This window comes from Sorex araneus, chromosome 3, assembly GCF_027595985.1.
Source record: "Sorex araneus isolate mSorAra2 chromosome 3, mSorAra2.pri, whole genome shotgun sequence".
Taxonomy (NCBI): Eukaryota; Metazoa; Chordata; class Mammalia; order Eulipotyphla; family Soricidae; genus Sorex; species Sorex araneus.
The window spans coordinates 201,515,377-201,539,356 of NC_073304.1; the positions used below are offsets into that span (position 1 = coordinate 201,515,377).

The 23,980-nt window shown below is 48.5% G+C and overlaps 1 protein-coding gene across 2 annotated transcripts in view; it reads left to right on the plus strand.

Moving 5' to 3' along the window:
- The window catches only part of HNF1B (HNF1 homeobox B), a 64,990-nt gene extending 41,846 nt beyond the window's left edge, over window positions 1–23,144 (plus strand). The window contains exons 6-8 of one of the 2 annotated variants that reach the window (XM_055133031.1): window positions 4,940–5,072; window positions 9,129–9,323; window positions 23,107–23,144. In XM_055133031.1, coding sequence (XP_054989006.1) covers window positions 4,940–5,072; window positions 9,129–9,323; window positions 23,107–23,144 — 366 coding nt within the window. The remainder of the gene's footprint in view (window positions 1–4,939; window positions 5,073–9,128; window positions 9,324–23,106) is intronic. The other variant, XM_012932809.2, reaches the window with a different exon arrangement.
- Window positions 23,145–23,980: the final 836 nt, after the last annotated feature.

Sequence of the window (23,980 nt, forward strand, 5' to 3'; positions counted from 1 at the left end):
AGCTTGTTTGCAAGATCCAGCTACTCACTCGTCTCCGACACCCTGGCTCATATGTTATGTCACTATCACTGGATGTCCAAATTCAAGAGTCTATTTTCTGTTAATATATAACAAGTCCATCCCAGAGCTTAGTTCAGTAAGACAAGAGGAGAGTATGGTTAAAAATAATGCAGGCAAGGAGACCAGGGTGTCCTGGGACTGGGCTCTATTATTTATCAGCCATCGACTGGACATTGCTTAACATCAACGTTTTTGTCTGTAAAATGGGGATAATAACAGCTGCCTCATCGGGCTGGTATGCAGATTGCCTATAGCCTGCTGTTCTTGAGCTAAGCTCTATCTAAGGCATGCCCCTCTCAATGCATTCAATTCCAGTAGGACATGCGTTTGAAATCTCCCAGGGACTGGTTTTGGAAATAATACTCCCCGTTTGAGTTTTTAGTAGAACTGACTGCACTCTTTCCAATGGCGTGCATTGGTGCATTGGCAAAAACCAAATCAGACATGGGACTATAGTCTGCACCTGTTTTTACTGGTGTTTTTTGCATCTTCCACCCTCCCCGCACACACACAAAACTTTTTTTTGTTGTAGTTGGTTTTACTTTTATTTATTTATTTATTTGGCTTTTTTGGGCCATACCTGGCGATGCTCAGGGCTGACTCCTGGCTCTGTACTCAGGGATCACTCCTGACAGTACTCAGGAGACCTTATGGGATGCCGGGAATCGAACCCGGGTTGGCCGCATGCAAGGCAAATGCCCTCCCCACTGTGCTATCGCTCCGGCCCCAGTTGTAGTTGTTTTTAAAAAGCACACCCTGAGAGTCAAGGAGATAATACAGTGTTTGCCTTGCATACAGCCAACCCTGGCTTATTTCCCAACATCAGCAGGAGTGACCCCTGGGCACATAGTCAGGAGTTAGCCTTGAGTACCACTGGGTATGGCCCCCCAAACAAAAACAGAGAATGTTTTGGGAACCAAGGTGGTGATAACCCAAAGCACTGAAGCACATGCCTTGAATACTCAAGGCCCTGAGTTTGAATCATGGAACCTCATGGCACCCCCAAGCATCTCTGGGTATGGCCTTGCTGGCCCCCAATATTACACTGTGAGGTTCTAGTACTGAATGGTCAGATCTGCACTACTAATCACTCAGCACGTACTGGCCACTATCACAGCCCCACAGCCCTTGTGGACTCAGAAAATCTGGGGCCTTACAGCCAGCTTCAGAGGTCACCTCTACTGGTTGGACACATTTCTTAACTTCCCTAAACTTCCTTGTTTCCTTGTTTGTGAATTGAGAATAGTAATGTCAATCATACAGATCAGAGGCACAGAAAGGGAAAACAGCAGAAGAATGGCTCATGGCAGAATGGGTTTAATTTCAGCTCTCCAAATTCATGTGGAAAGACCATACCTGACCATGTTGGCCATTCCCTGGCCTCCATGAGTCCCAAAGCCAAATCCACAGTCCTGATTGCATTTTTAGGGTAGGAAGGATTTTTTTTTCTTTTCTTTTCTTTTTTTTCTTTTTCTTTTTAAGGCAGAGTTGGGGATAGGGGATGCTACACCCATCGATACTTATTCCTGACTCTGTGCTCAGGGATCGCCCCTGCCAGGGCTTAGAGGACAATATGGGATCTGGGGGTTGAACTGGATTGGCCGCATGCAAGGCAAGCACCACACCCACAGTTCTGTCTTTCTAGTTCCTAGGCAGAAAAGAATTCGATGGAGATAACGTAAACATGCTGAATGGGTGGGATAGAACCAAGCAAAAATGGGCTCAAATTCTAACTTTTTCACTCTTCCAATGACATCCATCTAGCCTTCGCTCTGTTTAGAGTCAGTTCTTCATCTGTAACATAGGGGCACTACTACTACTACTACTACTACTACTACTACTACTAATAATAATAATAATAATAACAATAACAATAATGCCTTCCCTCTTTGTTTTTTGACCCCTACAGCACAGTCAGCTAAAACACTTTACAGACTCAAAAGCCTATACATGTCTTTTGTTTTTATCATGATCATTGCCTTTTTCTTTCATACAAAACCACATGTTGAAATGGTGGGAATTCCCATTACTTCAGTGACTTTCTCCAAAGGGCTACCTTACCCAGGTTACTGAATTTTTTTTTTTAAATGACTTGAACATTTTGAAAAACAAGTCCAGCAAACAGGCTGGTTCTCTCTTGTTTGATGTGGTCAGAATTCCTTCTTGGTCACATGACCTCTAAGTCATTTTTTTGATGCTCATTTAAAAAACACAAACAGACTTGTTTGGGTTTTTCTTTTTCTTTTTTTCAAATTAACCTTGGAAGCTATGGGGTTGACTAGGGCAGGGTAGGAGTTAGTGCCTTACCTGTTGTGAGACTTAAATAGAAAAGCTCTGGGTAATGAGCGATGGAAAAAGAGAAAATTAATGTCTCACATCTATGTGTATATCTTAATCCTTGAAGTTCTTTACGGCATTAAGAATGTTGGGGTCAGCGAACATGATGGCCACTTAATACCTCTACTTCAAACCACAACACCCAAAAGGAGAGAGAGAGCAAAAGGGAATGCCCTGCCACAGAGACGGAAGTAGGGGGTGAGGGAGGGATGCTGAGACCATTGGTGTTGGAAAATGGGTACTGGTGGAGGGATGGATACTTGATCATTGTATGACTAAAATGCAAGCATGAAAGTTTGTAAGTCTGTAATAGTACCCCATGGTGATTCACTAATAATAATAATAAAAAAGAATATTGGGGTCGGAGTGGGGTGGGGGGCAGGTGAGTAGAGAAATAGTGTAACAGGCAGGTGTTTGTCTTGCACATGAAAGACCCAAGCACCCCATATGGTTCTCTGAGAACAGGCCCCAAAACCAAAAACCAAAAAAAAGAAAGGAATGTCTGGGTTTGGGAGGATGTGGTTCAGTAATAACAATAAGAACCAATGGTTTGTATGCATGAGTTCCTGAGTTCCTGAACGAACACACACACACACACACACACACACACATATTACACAAATTCTATCTATCTATATTAAATGTCCATTCAGGGGTCAGGGACATAACTCAAGTAGTAGAAGTAGTAGAGCATATGACTGACATGGGTGAGGCCATGAGTTTGATCTCTGATCCCTCGTGGTTCCCTGAGCACTAGTGAACATGGCCCTGATAGCCTCTTAGTATGTTTCCTTGGGCTCACTGGGCATCCCTTGGTAGCCTCTATTAGAAAAAAGAAGGTTGTCTGGATTAGTTGAGAACAAGGGAGGCAGGGACAATGACAGGCCTTTCTTAATAATTTAAAATCATTTTTTTAAACTACAAATGGTAAACACATTTATCATGAAAAAAGTGGTCCTAGTGTGTGTGTTCAATTGATACAACCCTTGTAATTAATGGGAAAATATTGGGATATTTTCTGAAAACATCAGAATTGAAACAAGCACATCCATTATAGATATTATTGCTTAACACTATTCAGAAAGTTTTAACTAGTGCAATAAGACACTTAGGCATATTGTTATGAGTGAAGAAGAGACCCTAAAAACTTCTGATGCCATTATAGACTTGGGAAAACAAAGAAATTGAGAGGGAAAAGACAGGAATAAGTAAGAGGTTTCAATCCTCTAAAAAAAAAATTCCAAAGTGGCCAAAACTAAAGTAACACACATTTATTTACTGATCTGTCAGAAATCTCGTGGTGAATCACAATGGCAGGGCCTGGAGCTCAAGGCTTGTCTACTAATTTTGTCATTGGCAAATTTGTCAAGACTACCAGATCTTTGGCATATATTTTTCTAAGTGGATAGTAGAGATTTTGAAAAAAGGAGAGAAGCCCAACAGTGGTTAGTCTCCTTAACCCTTAATGATAATTGCTAGATTCAGGGGAAGTTTTCTGTAAAAGGTAAGAATTGAGTTCTTGAGTCAGAAGTGGGTTTGAATACCAAGTGTAACACTTACCAGAGCTAGGATTTTAGGCAACCTACTCTGAGGTTTAGTTTCATCCTTAGTAAAATAGGAATGACACAAATGGAATGACACAAAATAATCTTGTGGGATTGTAAGGAGGTTGGTAGGTTAACCTATGAGCAGTGCTCAACAGAGCCAGTTTCTCTGTATTCTAGGTTTTTCCCAAGTTTGTTCTCACTGGGGAATTCCAGTGAATTTCTTAAAATATCATTTTTAGCAAGCCTTGGTATTCAGCACCAATAGATAGGAGACATTCAGCAGAATTGAGGAGCTATCCAGTGTGAGCGAGTGAAATCAGAGAGCTACCTCAAAGAGATGGAGCACAGGAATGAGGCCCCAAGTTTGATCCCTGGAACTACATACTCTCCCCTCCCCCCAAGTGGGAGCTACTGGCTGTAGCTCTGGTGATACCTGGCCTATGAGGTTAAGGACCACTGGGAAGCCCCTCATCCCTCAGAAAAAGATGAAACAGAACAAACTGACAGTTATAAAATACACCTGAATGAGGAATTTATTTATTGATTATATATATTTTGGTTTGGGAGCCACACCTGGCAGCACTCAGGGCTTACTCCTGGTTCTGCACTCAGAGATAACTTCTGGTGGGCTTGAGGGACCATATAAAGTTCCAGGGATCAAACCTGGGCTGGCCTCATGCAACGCAAGTGCCTTTCCCACTAGACAATCTCTCTGACCCATCCCCCAGAAAAATTTCCAAGGAGGGTTAGTTAACTCAATGATGGGAGCAAGTAGATGTGCCACCAGACACATTTGTCTGTTTCACTTATTACTCTACCTTCAGCATCTAAAAGTGTCTGTCCCATAAAAAGGCTTAATAACTATTATGGAATGAATAAACAGGTGAATGATTCTGTGACCTGGCTGGGCTGAGGCATTGCTGTACCATGCCACTTCAGATGATATTTTTGGGGAACACAGTTCCACTTACATTGCTGTTTTTTCTCTTCAGCAGATCTCAGTCTCAGGAGGAGGTTTGCCACCTGTCAGCACCTTGACGAATATCCACAGCCTGTCCCACCATAATCCCCAACAATCTCAAAACCTCATCATGACCCCCCTCTCTGGAGTCATGGCCATTGCACAAAGTAAGTTCTGTTCTTGGGCAAAAAAACTTGGCATAGGGGAGAGGAAGAATGGGCAGGGAGCCAAACTAATGATACAGAAATCAAGAAGATTCCTTCAAATACAGTTACGAGTTCTAGATTAGAATTCACTTGTTTGGGTTCCTTACCTTTACCACATATTTGATTTGTGTAGCCTAAAACAGGAGAAGAGGATGGAATGGGATGGGACCATCTGGGTCACAACACACCAGCTATGCACATTCAGTTAAGTCACTGAACCTTCAAAAGGTTCAGTTTGCTCATCTGTGAAATGGGTGAGGAGATCAAATAACAACTGATATTGATATGCTTGTAGATCATTTAGGGTTGGTGTATACTTCACATGTATAAGACCTAGAATCTAATCCCTGGCACTGTGTGAACTCTCACCCTCACCCCAACCACCACTGGGTAGATCCCTAGTGGCCCCTACCATCATTGGCCTGTGCAGCGTCTTGCCATTGGGCCCAAGCACTGAACCACACAACCAGGCCAACTGCTGTGAGGAGTGGTACCCAGGTTCCCTGAGCACTGCTTGGGTGCCCCCATCACCATTAGTACATAGGAAAGCATGCTATAAGTCATGAGATCCTTGTAGCGTCCACTTTCATGGTGTTTATTCTTGTCCCTAGGTATGTGGTGGCTTCACTAGGGGATTGTGCTGGTGTCTGTATTAGTAAAGATAAGGCAGGATAAGGCACTGGGTTTGCTTCTAAACGGGAATTTTGTGTGGTTACCCAGTACCTCTTTGAACAGTGGGGGAAATGTACTGAGCAGGAACTCGGGGAGAAACTGTCACCACTTTTCTGAGTTTAGAATGTTCTAGGAGAAACAGGTTGTCACAGCCATGGCTGGAAACAGGGAAATGGATGTGTTCCTTCCAGCCCTAGAAGTCTCACAGGGCTACAGTGAGCTGCTCCCCCATACAGTTGGGCATTTCCAGGGTGCAGGAGGGACTGTAGCTGTGGCCACCTTGCTGAGGGGTTCCACATTGTCCCGTAGACAGTGGTTTTTTTTACAGAAAATCTGTAATGCTGAGGCCAAATCACTAATTCTCAGAACAGTCACTGGGACCCTGGGCAGTACTCCAGGGCACGTGGCTCCCCTTTCGGAACTATAGCCCTGAGGTCCTCCTGACTGCCCTTGGGCCTCCTGCACACAGTGACTGCTTCTTTGTTCATCCCTGCCCTCTTTCCTACACCCTCTGCCTCAGCTCCAGCCTGGAGCAGAAACTCTGCCCATTTGGAACTGAATACTGGATGGTCTTGGAGGGCAACTTGGGGAGACAAGCAAGGCGCCTCTAGGAGGCCCCCAAATGTAGCAGATGTGAGTCTGAGTGGCTCCGGCTCTGTCGTTGGCTGCTCAGAAATGGACACTCTCTGCACTTGTTTCTGCAGAGGGAAATGGGGACAGAAAAGCTTTAGGGGACTCATAGAAGACAAATATCATTCTAAACTCCTTTTGTCCCCACTGGACCCTCTCTAGGATTGTGGTACCCGTGGCACGGCCAGGTTTGGACAGAGAGTGAGGTCCAGTTCCTAGAACAGCCATGTTTGCCTTCTAGAAGAGCCGATGAAAAGGCCCTTGGGAGAAATATCCCAGCCCTCTTTTCCCTGCCACCTAATGATGCGTAGAACATCCCACTTACCTCTCTCTTCTCATGTTCAGCTGTGGGGGACACACAGCAGTGTATTTCCTGAGGAACTGTCTGAAGTAAAACCTCCTGTGGTGCAATTCCTCATACTTCTATTTTGTCCCCTCTCATTCCCCCCACCCACACTTCTCTATGTATCACACAACAACCCCTTACTGCAATACCAGTGTGTACTCCAGAAGGGTATGTGCATGGTGCATGTGTGGTATGTGTATGTGTGTGCGCGTGTGTGGTGCATGTGTGTGAGTCTGTATGGTGGGGGGGGTTGTGTGAATGTGTGGGAGGTGTGCCAGTGTGTTAGAGTGTGTGAGTAGGTGGTGTGTGTTTGTGGGTATCAGTGTGTGAGTGGGGTATGTGTGTGTGAGTCTGGGTGGCGTGTGAGTGTGCATGGTACGGGGGGTTGTGTGAATGTGTGGGAGGTGTGCCAGTGTGTTAGAGTGTGTGAGTATGTGGTGTGTGTTTGTGGGTATCAGTGTGTGAGTGGGGTATGTGTGTCTCAGTCTGGGTGGTGTGTGTGTGTGTGTGTGTGTGTGTGTGTGGTGTGGGAAGTTCGTGTGTGTATCAGAGGTGTGTCAGTGTTTGAGAGTGTGTGGGTGTGAGGTGTGTGTTTGTGGGTATCAGTGTGTAAGTGGTCTGTGTGTGTGTGTGTGTATGTGTTGTGAAGCATAGTAAGGCGCACCAGAACCTGTGCTGAGAGACAGTGTCCTGCCCCCTCTGGGTGTCAAGTGAAGGACTGGCTGCAGGACCCCCATCAGCTGACACCCTGTTGAGTCCGTGGGCCTGCCTCAGCCCTGTGAGGCCTGGAGAGAGTGTGGTGATGAATTACTGGGCAGTGCCAGCCCCTTGCTCTCCCCTCACCTGCTGGGCAGGATACCATGCTTCTTAAGCAGGAACCAGTGGTCACAAAACAGATGCAAAGGCCAAGAGTCACACTCCATGGGAGCTGTGATGACATCAGTGGCTCTCAATCCTGGAACTGAGGCACAACAGGATAACAGGCTGTGTTGAAAATAAGATTCCTGAGCCTCACCTCTAAAGGTTCTGACTCATGGAGGCCTGGGTGGGGCCTAGGAATGTATATTTCTTAAAGCACCCCCCAGATGAATCCAAAGCACAGGCCGGTTGCGGAACTATAGTGGCAAATGTCATCCACCCTAGACAAGCGCATGTGTGGTTCTGGACAGATTTCCTGAGGAGGACAGAGGCTCTGGGCTCCTGGGAAAGCCACAACCCCATGGGGCTTCCTCGGAGACAGAGACCTTAGGGAAGAGGTAGCAAGGAAGATGGGGGAACCTGGGAAATCCAACCCCCTGGGGAATGAGAATTAGGATTATTCTGAGGGCCATCAATGGTGAGAGGATTTATTCCCCTTGCACTGCTGCTGGGGCCAGAGGCCTCGTTTCCCAGATTTCAGACCTGGTCTCTGATGGAAGCTTGGAGTGGGCCATTGCTGAGGTCTCTGTACTTATTCATGCAGGATTTCCCACAAACGGGTTTCTGAAATGCCCCTCTTTCTCTGCACTCACCTCATAAAGAAAGCTTTCTTCTAGATTTTCTTCTTCAACCTAGGCTTTCCCTCACTTCCCAGAAATCGGGGAGCGGTGAAGGTCTCCCCTGATTCTGTCCTCACTCCCATCCCCTTGGCTCTTCCCCAGAGGCCTGGTAGGGAGCTCACAGAGGGTGGAACTGGGGGCCCCATCTTTGAAGCACCGGCCCCAGAAGTCTAGGGGGTCTCAGGATCCGTCACAGATCCCTCACAGACAGACCTGCAGGGGCTCTCCTGCCCTGGAGAGAAAGCTGGCCAGACCCAGCTGGCCCCTCCTACTCATCTCTCGGCCTCAAGTCCTGCACTGCCCAATAGTTTGGGACCCTTCAGAGATTGTTAGAGGATCTGGCTCTTCCCCTCTCTATTACCCCCAAGAGAACGGGGTGTCTGAGCCCTCCCCGGCTCTTTGCCTGACCACTACAGTCCCAGACTATGGAGGTGGTTTGGTTGGGTTTGGTCTCTGCACACTCCTGCCCTCTTCTGGGCTGACAGAGCTGGACACCAATTTCCATCACGGATGGGAACATTAAACCCTGAGGGCCCCAGGGCAAGGCAATCCGAGGCCAGCTTGGTCGGGAGCCGGCAGGCCTCTGCTGGAGTCTTGGCAATCACCAGAAAGCTAAGTCTAGGTGACAGAGACTCATGCCTCAAGCCATCTGTCTACCATCCGCCAGGGAATGACCACAGGTGACTTCATCGCCCCCCAGACTCAATTTCTTTTCTGTCAAGTGAGTCTGGAAAAATCGCTCCCCAGGAAGGCTGATCCCGGCGCACAGCAGGGGCTCCTGAGCCGCCGTGACCATCCGAGCCTGATCTTGCCCTCTCCTCGATCCTGCAGGTCTCAACACGTCACAGGCGCAGAGCGTCCCTGTCATCAACAGCGTGGCCGGCAGCCTGGCAGCCCTGCAGCCCGTGCAGTTCTCTCAGCAGCTGCACAGCCCGCACCAGCAGCCCCTCATGCAGCAGAGCCCCGGCAGCCACATGGCCCAGCCGCCCTTCATGGCCACGGTGACGCAGCTGCAGAACTCCCACAGTAAGGCGCGCCCTTCCCCGCCCCCACCCCGCCCCCCACGCTCCCCAACCCCACCCCCGCATCCCCACTTCCTCCGGAGTTTTGTAATCTGGTCACTCTTCCCCCCTGACCCGGCCCCCACCAGAACCCGCTCTCCCAAGGGACTCTGGGGCCACGCCGGGCCTTTCCCAGACTCTTCACGTCTGGTGAGATTCCCAGGGGAAGGTCTGAGGTGGCATGGGGAGGTTTGTGTGGGGAGGAAAGAGGCGGACAGGAAGCGGGACTAGTGTATGGGGCACCTGTCCCCATCTGGCCTGTGACGAGCTCACTAGTCAACCGCGTTTCCCTCCTGAGCCCCAACGGAGCCTGGGGCATATTATTTGCCCCTTCTTTTACCTGTCCTGAGATGGCAGGCTCTTTGAGAGTCTCAAGCCTTCCTATTCATACACTCCAAACATCCCTAACCCACACTCCTGAATACGGGAATAAAAATACACCTGGTGCCACCCTGAACTCTGAATTCCCTGTTCAGGATTCCGTATCCCTGTATCTCTGCCTTCCTGATTCTTCACACCAGGCCAGTCCACAGGCCATATTGCCCACAGCCCCTGGTCGTCGAGTTTGGGTAGAACTCATAGAAGGGTTTCCCTCTTTAGGCACAGTCCAGAAGGGGCGTCAGAAAGGTCTCTGGGATAGAGCGTTAGTCTCGGAGTCAGATAGATGAAGATTTCACCTTGGAAGACCGACCTCCTGTGTAGCCACTGGGAACCAACTCAGCTGCTGTACCTCAGTCTCTGTGTCCAGAAAGTGGAAATCAGCATGGAGAGGGGCCTTAGAAGAAAGATAAAAACAAGGCCAAGTGCAAGCACGTAGTTGTAGGAATGCCCGCGATTATTTAGTAAGGGATTGCTTCAGAGGAGGAGGCAGGAATGGGGAAGAGGATTTTCAGTTTCTCCCCTGGCTGCCCCAGGCAGAGCTGTGGATCAAAGGGAGAACAACCAAGTTCGGCCTTCTAACCCCCACTCCCCCCACCCCCAGGCCTGTGGAGCTGGTTTCTAAGCACCATCTCACATTCCAATCACATTTTCCTGGCATCTGAAAAATCTGCCACAGCCTGTAGCAACCTGGAACCACATGTGCCCTATTTCCCTTCCTCCTAAAGCCTGATGGGATGCCCCTTCTTGGCCCTTTACCCTTCCCTACACACCCTTCCTCTGGGGCCAGACCTCGGTGGGACTCTCAGAGGGTGGTGACCTGTCACCTGTGCTGGTGTGTGTGTGGAGGGGCAGGCAGGGGAGAAGCAGGCTCCCTGCCGGGAGGTAAGGGGGAGCAAAATCAGCAGGCAGGGACTGTCATCCCCACTCATTTCTGGCTAAAGAACACCAAGATGGAACCATTAGTCCTTCCCGCACAGCTAAGCCCCCACGTGCTCTCATTAGCCATCCTGGTGACTGGGAGCTTATGTGAATCATATAGATAATTCACATGAGTCAAAAGGTTTTAGATGTGAGGACTGAGGCTACAGTTCAGTGGTAAGGCTCATGCCTTATAGGCACAAGACATGGGCTCAATCCTTGGCACAGCAAAAACATGGTTCCTGACTATATGAATTACAACTACAAAGACACAAAACCGAGCCACACAATTCAGAGCTTTTAGTTGATTCTAGTGTCCCTTTGTTTAGCGTCAGTGTTTCTATGATGTTATACATCTGTGATGTCATGGCAGTGCTAACGAAGCAGCCCAGAATGATACAATTACCCCCGTGTGTGTTGGCAATGAGGAATCAGCCACCTGGTGCTCGAGACCTGGCAGAAATGGTTAGCATGTGCAGATCAGCTCCTTCATGTTTGCAGGCTACTTTTGTTTTGTTTTTGAAACTTAAAATCTCAAGCAGCATGGGGGCTGGAGCAATAGTACAGGGTAAAGCACTTGCCTTGCATGCAGATGACCTGGGTTCGATCCCCAGCACCCCATGTGATCCCCAAGCACAGCTAGGAGTGATCCCTGAGTGCAAAACCAGGAGAAACCCCTGAACATCCTTAGGTGTAGCCCCCAAACAAAGAACAAAAACAAAAACAAAAATCCTCAGCAGCATCACGTATGCCTAAATCTCACTTCTGATACTCAAAAGCATCTGACACTTTACTGAAAACCAGGGGGTAGGGGTCGGAGAGATAGTACAAAGGTAAAGCCTTTTGCCTTGCATACAGCTTCAGCTGAGACGAGAGTTGGATTCCTGTCACCATATACGGTACTTAAGCACCACCAGGTGTGGTCCCCGAACACAGAGCCAGTGGTGGCGCCCCTGAGTACTGGCAGTTGTTCTTCATCCACTGCCCACCCCTCCCCCCCACACACATAAACCCGAGGGAGGCAGAAATGTTCCCATCACAGAAGTGCTGTCCACCCTATGTAGTCGCTTCTGTAATTTTACAGAAGTATCATTCCCATTGTACAGGTGAGGAAAGCTAAAGTTAAGTACCTTGATTTCAACAAATGGCCATTTGAATTTCAAAAATAGTTACCAAACCATAGAGGGAAGGTGGTGGGGAAATGACAGTGGGATCAGAGGTGACTGAGGGATGGTGGTGGGGGAGGGGGCTCTTGGCACTTTGATGGGGGTGAGCAGTAACCTCAATACCATAAACTTAACCCTTTATGGTTCCTTTCAGGGAACCATTATTACCTGAATTATACACTTTTAAAGTCTTATAGCTAAAAACCAATAGTCACATAGCCATGCCTTCTCCCACATCTACCTGCCTTCCCAAACACTGCCACCGGCCCATTCTGTCCCCGGGGCCCCAGGGAAGCAGGCCGTGGGGGCTGCAGCTGTGCACGCACCTGTGTAACCTGACCTTGGTTTCGTCTCTGCTGTTTCCCCAGTGTACACACACAAGCAGGAGCCCCCCCAGTATTCCCACACCTCCCGGTTTCCCTCCGCGATGGTGGTCACAGATACCAGCAGCATCAGCACGCTCACCAACATGTCCTCCAGCAAACAGGTAAGGCCAGCCAGCCTCAAGCCTGCTCCTCCCAGGGCTCCCTGCTGTTTGTTAAAGGGATCCCCAGGTCATGGGCAAAGCCAGGCTGTCGGGTAAAGGGTCTTATGGACACCCCCAACCCAGCTTCCACGTGGGAAAGCCAAATGAGCCCTGAGAAGTGATTGGCCCCTGGAGCCTGGATATGCAGAGTCTTGAGTATGGAGGATAAGTGGGCCTGACCAACTGACCAGTGACCCATGGAAAAGGCCTTCCCAAGGAAGGTTCGGGAAGCCGGGCACTTAGGAGTTTCTCCCTATGCAGGAAGGATTCCTAAGCAGTTTCTACAACCCACAATGCGAGTGAGTAGTGGTTGAGGAGTCCGACGCTGGACCTGTCACCCACCCCCATCCTGGGTCTGTGACAGCCTGGAATGCCAGAGAGTGACCCCTCTGAGGGAACCCAGTAGTAGTCAGCTTAGTCCTTCCCGGGGCCTGCATTCACCCCATGTTGCCTGGAGATGCTTTGAGTCAAATCCTTGGGGAGCCTGATGGGTGGAGAGTAGAGTGGTCATCTCTCCTTTGCTGACTGATCCCCACCCCCAGTAAGGTGACACAGTGGGGACCTGGATCCCAGACTGTGACAGCCCTGCTGAGAGTTAGAAAACAGGACTGGGTGTCTGCACGTGGAGGGCCATTCCTGGGGACACAATAGGACCTTTCAGTCGCTGGGGTCCCTGCAGTGTGGGAACTGTTTGGCCCTCATTGATTACTAGATAAGCTGGAGACAACCTTGAACTTCACATCAGAAACGCACAATCCAGCTCAGTCTTGGGGAGGCCTCTCGTCCCTTTGCGCAGGGTAACTCGCACTTCCTCCGGCTCTCTCATGGGCTGGGGCTTCTCTGCTCTTCCCTTTCTCCCCACCACCCCCTGCAGTGGCAGAGCAGGTGACCTCTGCTCTGTGACCTTGACTCCCCCACCCCACCCCATCTTCCTTTCCTCATCTTTAAACTGGAGAGCTAGACTCATTCTCAGGATTTGACGAGGTCAGGTTGCTTCAGTCCCTGGTCCGACTCGGGCTCGGACAGGTCCCACCGACCCAGCAGCTCGGCTCTGGAGATGAAGAGAGTAAGGGAGACGTGTGTGAGACCGGCATTGCCACTCTTCTCTCACCCAATGGAAGATGAAAGGCCCCCTCCAGCCCCCCGCTGCCCTGCCCTCCGACTCCCCATGCGAGTTCCCACTCTTTGTAGTGAGCAGAGAAAACATTTCTCTGGGCTCACAAATCTCCATCGGGGGCAGCCAGGCGCAGCAGCCCTCCTTGGGAATACCTTCCCCTTTGAAAGGTTTATCAATCCATCTGCCGCTTGGTCAGCCCGAGACAAGGCTGTGATTAATTATTCCTGTCTTTCCCAAGCGGACTTTGATGCTTGCTTGTTGAAACAAGTCCTTCAAATGCAGGAAATAGTCTCTTAATAAAAAATACTTTAAGATGCTCTTCGAGACACTGCCCCGGCCTCCAGATGGCTTCTCCCCTCCACTGGTCCCTGTGGTCAGCTGACCTGGAAGCTGCAGGAGCGACTCTCAAATGGCTTCGACGTTGCCTCCACGTCCCAGATGCTGAGTGCCTGAAGGATGAGGGGGATGGTTATACTCAGTGGGGACAAAGCCCTGCATTAGCACTTTCTATTTTATTCTGCTCACTTTCTTTTCATCAAAACCTCCTACACAGTACAAAGACATGAACTGAGGCTCATAGATGGAGAGTGATGGGCCCAAGGTCACCTAGATGATACATTTTAGAGCTAAACCTCCAGACTGGTTCAAACTGGAGACTCCTCTGATATCCATTTTGAAGATACCCATGTCAGGGCCAGGGATAAGAGCTTCAGTGATAGGTATGTGCTAAGTCTTGAGTTCTTTCCCCGACATTGTGCCCCCCCCAGCACCCTCAGGGGTGCCTCTTGGACACTGGGGCAACATTGGATGTTGTCCCATAGAAAAACAAAATACCCATGGCAATTGCTGCTCTTATGGTCTTCAATAGTCAAGAATAAGAGTTAACAATTTAATGGACCAGATCGATAGTACTAGGGATAAGGTGTCTTACATATGGCCAACCCCAGTTCAGTTCCCAGCACAGCTTGTGTTCCCTGGAGCACCTCCAGGAGTGACTCTTAGAGCACTACTGGGCACTACTGAGGTCTGCATCACAATCTTGGGTACTCATATTGAACCACAACCTAACTGACAAAGAGCCTCCGAGCACTGCTTGGAAGACCCCTCTCAAAGACCCTCCCTCACCAAAAAAAAAAAAAAGAAAGAAAGAAAATATTTAAAATGAAGCCCCCACATTGTTTTATCTGCAAAATATTGGAACACATAGAGAATCACTGCAGCTGCAGCATTTCCTGAAGAGCCCTTGAGGAGGGCAGAAAGGGTGATCATGAGCAGAGGTGCCACATAAGCCCTGTTTCTCAAGTCAACGATCTTAGTGAGTGTCACTCACTAGGCAATTGTGCTTTGTCTTGGTTTTACTCTTTTTTGGGAGCCAGAGAGATACTACAGTGGGTACCGTGCTTGGCTTGCATACATCCAACCTAATTCAATCCCTGATACCCTATGTGGTTCCCCAAGCCCACTGGAAGTGATTCCTGAGCATGGAGCCAGGAGTAAGCCCTGAACACAGCCAGGTGAGGCCTCAAAACCAAAACCAAACAAAATAAAGTGTTCTTTTACAAACAAAACTAGCAAGACCATCAACTGAGGATCAGGGAGCTCAGGTGTCAAGGAGAATCCCTATGCTAGATATGAATAAAGAGTTCAGCACCAAAAAACTATTTTTTTTACAATTATTAGTTTTTAATTAAATCATCATGAGATACGCAGTTACAAACTTGTTCATGATTGAATTTTAGTCATTTAATGTTTCAACACCCACCTCTCCTCCTCCTTCTCTCTTCCTCTCTCTTCCCCCTCTCTCTCTCTTGCTCTGTCTCTCTCTTGCTCTGTCTCTCTCTTTCTCTGTCTCTCCTACCAAACATTTTTGTAGGACACACTGGTGGCGCTCAGGTCTTACTCCTGGCTCTACACTCAGGGATCACTCCTTGTGGGCTTGAGAGACCATATGAGATGCTAGGGATCAAACCCTGGGGTGGTGGGGCCAGAGCAATAATATAGCAGGTAGGCACTTGCCTTGCACGCAGCCAACCCAGGTTTGAGCTTTGGCATCCCATATGGTCCTCCAAGCACCTCCAGGAGTAATTCTTGAGTGCAGAGCCAGGAGTAACACCTGAGCATTGCTTGGTGTGACTCAAAAAGAAAGAAAAAAAGAACCTGGGTTGGACACATGCATGGCAAACACCCTACCCCTGTCAGCCAGCCCCAGGGCTACACACTCTTCTCTGCTGATGGTGGCAATGAACAGGCCATGGGGCCCACCCATGTCAGTGTCACCTTTCCAGGACAACCTCCTGGCCAAGAAAATGCCTTCAAGAAGCCAGATCTGAGTTCATCTGAGTTCCCTCACTTTGGGGCTGTGAATTCACTAAGACTCTGTTGCTTTATCTGTATGTGGGGGCTTAGGGGTCAGCACTTTCACCTCACAGACTGGTCCTGCAGCCTAAAGAGTCAGGCCATTATTGTCAGGTAAGTGACATTGTCAGAAAATAGTCACCATCTCCCTCTTCCCGCTCCTTAACACATCTTTTCCATCCACTTCTTCCATTCTTGACTCATTGTTCGACCTCCATGTGGTCACAGGAGGTTGACAATCCAATTTTCTAGGAGCAGAATGAAAGTGTTCCCTCTCTCTGCAGCCTGGCTCTGGATCCCCTCCTCACCCTTCTCCTACAGGCACATGCACATTACTTCACCTATTGCTTGGGGAAGTGGAAAAGCAAGTAGCTTGGGGACCTTTCAAAGTACCCATATTCTTTGTGCTTAACCTGGCAGACAGTTGATGTTGAACTCATGCAGAGTCATTCATTTATTCAGAGCTTGGATGACTTTAGTGCTTCCCAGAGAGCTGGCAGTGCTAAGGGAGGATGGTTTTCCATCTCACCTTTCCCAGTGAACCCTCCCATTCATCCTTCAAAAATGATATTTTTATGTCTGGTTTTTAGGGCCAAAAATTGAGGTTCCCAGGTGGGACAGGGAGTGGCCAAGTTTTTGTAGATAATAAATCTGGAGCTAAACTTCCAGGCTTGATCTTCTCATTACAAATGCTTGAAACAACTCTCACTTTCCAATAGCCTTTCTTTTTTTGTTTTGTTTTTGTTTTTAAACTTGTTTTTTTATTTTATTTTTCAAAAAGTTGTCCACAATGATTGATTGCATTCAATATTTCAGCACCAATTCCACCACCATTACACCTTCCCACCACCATTATTTCGAAGTTTCCCACCACCACTCAAGCCTGCACCACAGGCAGATGCTAGATAATTTATTTTGTATTGCTTGTTATGAATAACATGAGTTGTTGTGCGGCTGCCTTTGCGGCTGCATGCTCCTGGAATTCTAAAATTTTAAGTAACTGGGGTCCAGAGACATCTTTGCAGCAAGCCAGTTGGTTCTGAGATTCATTTGTGAGTCTCTGGATCATGGCCGTTAATGTGCTTAAATGGCACCCAGAGGCAGTTTGTGGGCATGATAGCCAGGACCCCGAAGGGGTGGGGAGATGAAAAGGAGAGACCATCCCTGATCCCTTGAGGCCTGGAGTTTTCAGTCATTGCTCCCGGGTACCTGGGTTTTTCACTGGGTTCTGGAGATTTGCGGCTGCTGGGATTCATATGGGGCAGGTGTAGGGACGACGCCCAGTAGCCATTCTTAAGCTCTCCTACTAATGACCCGAGGTTATACAAATATAAGACTAATGCCAGCATCTGAATTTGATCCCAGTCTTTCCAGTTGTGGATCAGGTTTCAGGAACCTCTCGCTGAGACTTTCTTGCCAGAACTTTCTCCAGTTGCTACTATCTGTCCTGTCCAGAGCTTCTGCTCTGCAACCCCCTTCTTTACCCTAGGGTCTGATGAGTTAGGTTACTCTCTGAATGGGTATGTGCCCAAGCTTCTGCAAAACAATGCCCCAGGGGTCTGGAGACAAGACCGCAACAAGTACTGACCTCAGAACAAGTGTGGGCAGGCTGTGAGCCAACTCCTGTTTCCACAACCCTCAGCCCAATGCTTTGCTTCCTTGTTTATGGAGAGGTCAGAAGAAGGCCTCAGAGCAGTGCCTGGTCTGGGGTGCCTCGCTGTTAATCTCCAGCCACTTGCAGTGCTGAGCAGCAGGTCCTGATAAGCAAGAGCACCTGGGAGTGAGACGACTCAGGCTTTCTCCTGTGTGACCTCGGTGACAGGTCTTAGCCGGGCCACGCTTCCATTTCTTCACTCATGGTAAAATAACGATGATTCTTCTTTTCTGGCAGCCTAGGAAAGACAAGCTGCAGTGAGAATCCTAGGATACTTAGCTCAGTGTTTGGTTCAAAGGAAACATCCAGTCCCTGGCTGCTGGGTTAAACTTGACCTCCCCGCTTGACAACCCCAAGATACTCGAGCAAAAGACGTTTTAAGAGACAGAGGGTATTTAAATCCCTTGGTGCCACTCAGGAGATGGAAAAGAGTGATTTTCTGTTGGTCCCTGGACCATTTCTTCATTTCCTTAGCATCTCTCTAGGCCTCAGTTCCTCCTCTGTAAAACTGAATTATAATTACTCCTTTTAATTAATGGAACTATAACCTCCCGCAAGTTAATAACAATAGAAGAGAATTACTATATTCCCTCTCAACTCCAGCTGACTCTATCGTCACACTCCACTAAAACCACCCTAGTTAGGCTCACTAATACTTCCATACCTGCTTTTCAATCTCTCTCTCTCTCTCTCTCTCTCTCTCTCTCTCTCTCTCTCTCTCTCTCTCTCTCTCTCTCTCAATCTTGCTCTTTTTCTCTCTCTTCCTCCCCCACTCCAGGGTTTGAGGTATACCTGGTTGTGTTCAGGGGCTATTCCTGGCTCTTTGTTCAGGATACATCCATGGTAGTGCTCTGGGAACAGTATTATTACAAGGAATAGAACCAGGGGCGGTTGTGTGCAGTAAGCACCTTATCTCCTATCTTATCTCTCGGGTCCACTTTTCAGTCTCTGTCTCTGACACAGTCTGGCATTTCCATCTTTTTCCTTTTGGCTATTAGGACATCACCCATCCTCAGTTCTCCCCTCCCAGGGTTCTGGCCTCTCCTCATTTGCCCAACATGCAGTTCATCGTCCTCACATCTATTGCTGGAGGGATCCGGAGTTTTACTCTTTGGCTTCTTCTCTTGCATGCTCATCTCACAGAATCTCCTCCAATGCACTGGCTTTGGATCAAGTATTCTGATGGTGCCTGTCCTCTGTCCCCTTTAAAGGGATTCACAAATCCAGTGCATCTTTGGCATATATCCTATACAGGCCTCGTGTGTCTGATAAACCTCTCAAATTGAATATGCCCAACATAGAACCTCACCCCACCTTATCCCCCAACCCAGATTGCTTCTTCCTTGAGTTTCTCCACTTCCAAAACAATGGTAGAAGTTCAGGTGAGGTACCTGCAAGTACTCTGGATTTTTTCTATTTCCAGCCCATCTACAAATGCTGATGGGGTCTTTATTTTTTTTTCTCTTTGGGTCATACCCGGAGATGCACAGGCTCATACATTCAGTAATTACTCCTGGAGGTGCTCAGGGAACCATATGGGATGCTGGGAATCGAACCGGGGTCAGCTGCATGCAAGACAAACACCCTACCCACTGTGCTATTGCTCCAGCCCCAATAGGGAGTCTTCTACATGCACCCCAAACCTGGGGACCTCTCACCACCACATCCTTCTAGTCCTTCTGTGTCTCTTTTATCACTGGCACTGCCCCAAACTCCCCAGTCCCTCCTCCACTCTTGTTTCCATGCAGCTGCCAGAATAATCTCTTTAAAAATGACGTCGATCATTTACCCAGCCATGCCCTGGTCAAAACTCTCCAACAAATTCTCATGGCAGCCCAACTGGCATAGAGACGTCGAGGGCTCTATGTGGTCAGACTTCTGCTCAGCCTCCTTCCTCTCCTCCCTCTGTCTCTCATCCTGAGTCAGCCCAGAGCTGAAGTAATCCTGCTTGTGACCTTTTTGGAACATTTGCAGTCTCAGAAGCTGGGAGCCTCCTTGAATGCTCTTCTTCATTTGTTTGCTCCTCCATTCCATTCAGCCCACACTCACCTCACTGGGAAGGCTTGCGAGTGTCACCTCCTGATCCTTTCCCTCAAGTCATTCCCCATTTCTAAGTCCCTAACTTCTTGCTGTGCAGACATTTCTAGAGCAGGGCTTTTTTTTTTTTTTTTTTTTGGCTTTTTGGGTCACATCCGGTGATGCTCAGGGCCAAATCCTGGCTCTGCAGTCAGGAATCACTCCTGGCGGTGCTTGGGGGACCATATGGGATGCTGGGAATCGAACCTGGGTTGGCCGAGTGCAAGGGAAACACCCTACCCGCTGTACTATTGCTCCAGCCCCGAGCAGGGCTTTTTTTTTTTTTTTTTAACGCTGCACTCACACCCTCTTTTGGCCCAGGAATTTTTGCTTTTTATTTGAAGCACTACGATTTACAATACTGCCAATGGCAGGAATTTGTGCATACAGTGTTCCAACCCTCCACCAGTGTGTCTGCTTCCCTCCACCGTTGTCCCCATGTCCCCGCCTCCCTCCATCCCCAATCCTCACTTCCCCCTCCCCTGCCCCCCTGCTGTATTATGCTCAGTTCTGTAGACCAACTCTCATGTTTGTCCTAGAAATCTTTATGTGACCCAGAGTCTATAGGTATACTCATCAAACTCTGACTGGTAATACAACCTAAATTTATTTCAGAACAATTTTTTTTAAGTTAGATGACCCCATATAGGTCTGTGTCCCACAGTGTCAGATGCCCTTGTTCTTGATCTCTTTCTGACTATGGCTCTTTCCCTGCCCTTTCAGTGGGTCCCCCAGTCTCCTGCCATGGCCTCCATTTATGCAGTTTTCACCTGGGGTTCCCTTAGAATATCATGGGGGCCCACAGTGGGGTTGTATGGCCAACTGAGACTGAAAAACACTGATCTAGAGGGCTCATCCATCTCCACCTACAAGTGTATGTTTGCACCTATGCACGATGTGTGTGCCTGTCTGTCCTTATTGCTCAGAACGTTTGCTGGATTGTAAATTCTCTGAGGATGTGCACAAGGTCTACTCAGCAAACACTGGCAATAAAACTTAAAGATGTTGTTGACAGCTGCATTCCCAGCACCTAGAAAGGGGTGCAGCATATAGAACCACTCAAGAATGCGCTGAATGAACCAACTACAAACCTCCAAGGGCTGGGGTCAGAATCTTACTGAGGGCTTTACTGAGCCTGCACTCTGGGCACACTAGACCCCCGAGAAGTGTTAACTGCTCAGCAGCCTTAGGTCACAAATCCTCTTAAGAGGAGGATGTCCTGAACCTCCACAGACAGCACCCCCTTTCAGACCAGGGGCTCCTTGGCAGCCAGAGCCCTCTGGGGAAGGGCCTCAGGCACTCAGGACCCACAGCACCCTCCTTATCAGATGTTTGTGTTTAGACTCTGAAGGGGGCAAATAGCTCTAGTTCCTTGGACAACATTTAGGGCTCTGCCACCATTTTATTATGTGAGCAAACATGTGATAGCCGGGAAGCCCCGTCCTAATGACAGGTCGTAGAATCTTGCTGGCGTCTCCTTATCGGCCCTCCTTGTTTGCTCTCCTATTGAAACTTGCAAGGTCACAAGCCGTTTTCTCTCTCCTCCTCCTGAAATCTGAAATTTGTGGGGAGGTAGGGTAGGGGGGAAGGCTGATAGTGGGAAGCAAAAAAGCTTGTGAGAGGGGGTTGAGAGTGAGTGTGAGGGAGGAAGAGGAGGCACAGGGTATCAGAGGCTCCCAGTCAGGGTCGCAAGAATGCTAAAGGGTTAGACCCTGCATTCTCATACAAAGCACAGTCCAGTCCAACTGGGAAGACTAGTGGAGAGCAATCTAGCATGGGGTCTCTGCCGAGCACAGGACTGCAAAGAGTAGCCCCAAGCATTGTGGGGACTTCAGTCCCTTGAGTGACTCCATGGCCTCTGTTGTGCTTCAGCTGAGGATAGGAGGCACAGAGACAGGCTTGCCACTCTGAGTTTAAAGCAAGTAGGAGTCTCCTGACCTCAGAGTACCAGAGAAAGGACACAGGCAGGGAGGGAGCCAGGCATTGCCAGGTCTGAGACCTTGGCCAGTTCACTGGCTCACCTGGAACCTTACTTTGCCAATCTGTAAGACGAACAGAATGACAACCTCATCTGGGGTTATGGCTGGGAGCATAAGAGGCAGAGTCAAGAGAATTTAGTTGCAAAGCTAAAAGATAGATCATTCTTACAATAAAGTGAAAGGGAAGGAGGAAATAGGACTCCAAAAGAAACAGCCCAAGATGCAGGATGGCTCAAAGGACTGCCTTGCATGTAGAGGGCCCAAATCTCATACCTGGTACCACATGGTTATCCCAGCACCGCTAGGCCTGAACAGCAATAAAACTTGAAGATCTTGTAGACAGTCTGCAGGCCCAGCAGGGAGGAAATCCTGGGGGTACTCAGCTGCCTAGCTGGGCCTTCAGACTGTCCCCAGCTAAAGTGACTCCTTCAAATACAAAAGAAATGGAATGATGTTCCATGACAGCTGAAATGAATGGGGTTTCCACAGGGGAAGGCTGCCTGGGGTGGGTGGGGTATGGACTTTGCAGGGGCTCTCCTTCTCTTCTGGGGACCCCAGCGACTGGCATCATAGGCCTTTGACCCTTGGAGCCTTTCTCAGGTCCTGAGTTTCTTGGCCTAAGAGTAAGAAACTGTATGAAACTCTCTGCCATTTTTCATTCTTCTTTTTCATTGAGTGAGTGGCAATTTTCTGACATCTAGAAACCTTTTGGCTCAAAGTAGATCAGCAACATTACATAACCTTATGTGTGATTGATTATGTGTGCAGATTCCGGGCTCATCCTCGGCCTCTGAATGAGTATCTACTTGCTTACCAGATCTCTGGTACTTGTCATAGAAATTCAAAGATTGATGGTCTAGCTCCCAGCTAACAGGAAGCAATTCCATATGAAGTTGTGTCACAGAATGTAGGGGTTGCAGAAGAATGGGCAACTGTGAAAGGTTTCTGAGCAAGCATCAATCAAAAATTAGTTCAAAATTAACCATATAATAAATTCAAGACTTTTCTAGCAGCATTTGTCTACGTTGCATTTCTCAGGTTTAAAAAAATGGGGGGAAAAGAAAAAAAATAAAATAAAAATTAACTCTTTTTATTGATTAGATTTTAAAAAAACGGGGGAGGGGGCAGGGGGGGTCTCAAGTGGGAAAGTTTAAGAAGTCTAGAGTCTGGGAACCTTATTCTGAGAGGACTCAGGATAAGGCAGGACCTTCCCACCAGCCACCAGTGCAACCTCATTTTGTTCATCCATCGGTGCAACCTCATTTTGCTTATCCTAGCTCCACTCTCACTGGCCAACGAGCCCAAATTCAGGATAAAGATCATGGTTGGGGCCCTAAGTGTTGCAGTTTATTTTTCTGAAGTGACTGGAAAAAGGCAGAATCCAGGTTTTCTTAGAGAGTGGTTCAGGCCCAACAATGCAGAACCAGGCCTGCAGGAGGGCCCTGCCTTCTCCCCTCTGCCCCCGGCTCTTTGCTGCTTGAACTGGGGCTCAGCTCCCCTGGCAAAGCCACGCCACTGATCCACGCTGCTCAGCCTGGTGCACCCCCCTGAGTTGTCTCTACCCCTCTCTCTGCAGTGTCCTCTCCAAGCCTGGTGATATCCACATACCACTGACTCTGTGTCCGGCAACCAGAAGCCTGTTTTCCACACCATCATCCTCTGGGCAGTGACCACAGAAAAGCTTGGTGACGCAACGAGTGTCAGCCAGAGTCCCTGCTTCCCGGACATCCTGCCGGCACCGCAGACAATCCGCTCCCGGGAGCCACTGCCTGAAGCCCAGCTTCCCTTCTATACAGTATTGTCACAATGCCTCTCCCAAGATGACATGCTCTCCCACCTGTCCTCCATGTGGAAGACTGGAAACCACGGAAGAGGGAGAGAGAAAAACCGTAGTGTCGACACGATGCTCTTTCTTTGAACAAACTGATGTGAAAACTTGAATCTGTTACTGAGTTCACGAGGAGAGGAGGACGCATGTGCCTTGAACTGAGCCAGATACACTGTAAATATCAGCAGCTCCCTCCCCGAGCCCTTCCCTAATGATTCTGAGATTTCTTTTAAAGAAGTAAATTTGTCCAATGGGTGTAAACTATAAACTACTGTAATTAAGTGCAATTTCCCTTCCACCTCCTCTCCCCTTGGCCCTGTATATAATACCAAAGTGCCTGTTTTCTTGGTAAAGGCCAGAGTGGAATTTTCAATGTGATTTGTCCCCTTCTCTCCGTGGGGAAATATCCCAAGTCACCAGAGAATTCCCTGCCCCCCCCCCTTAGGCCTTGACATGCCCAGGGACTATATATTTTGGACTGACTTCCCACTAATGCCAGCCTCCTGATGCTAAGACATGCCTCTGGAGCCCTAGAAGAGCTGAATTATTGTGTCAGAACAATGTCTTAGTTGCTGTAGTGGGGCAAGGGATTCAGCGAGTGTACCCTTAAGAAACCCCTAGT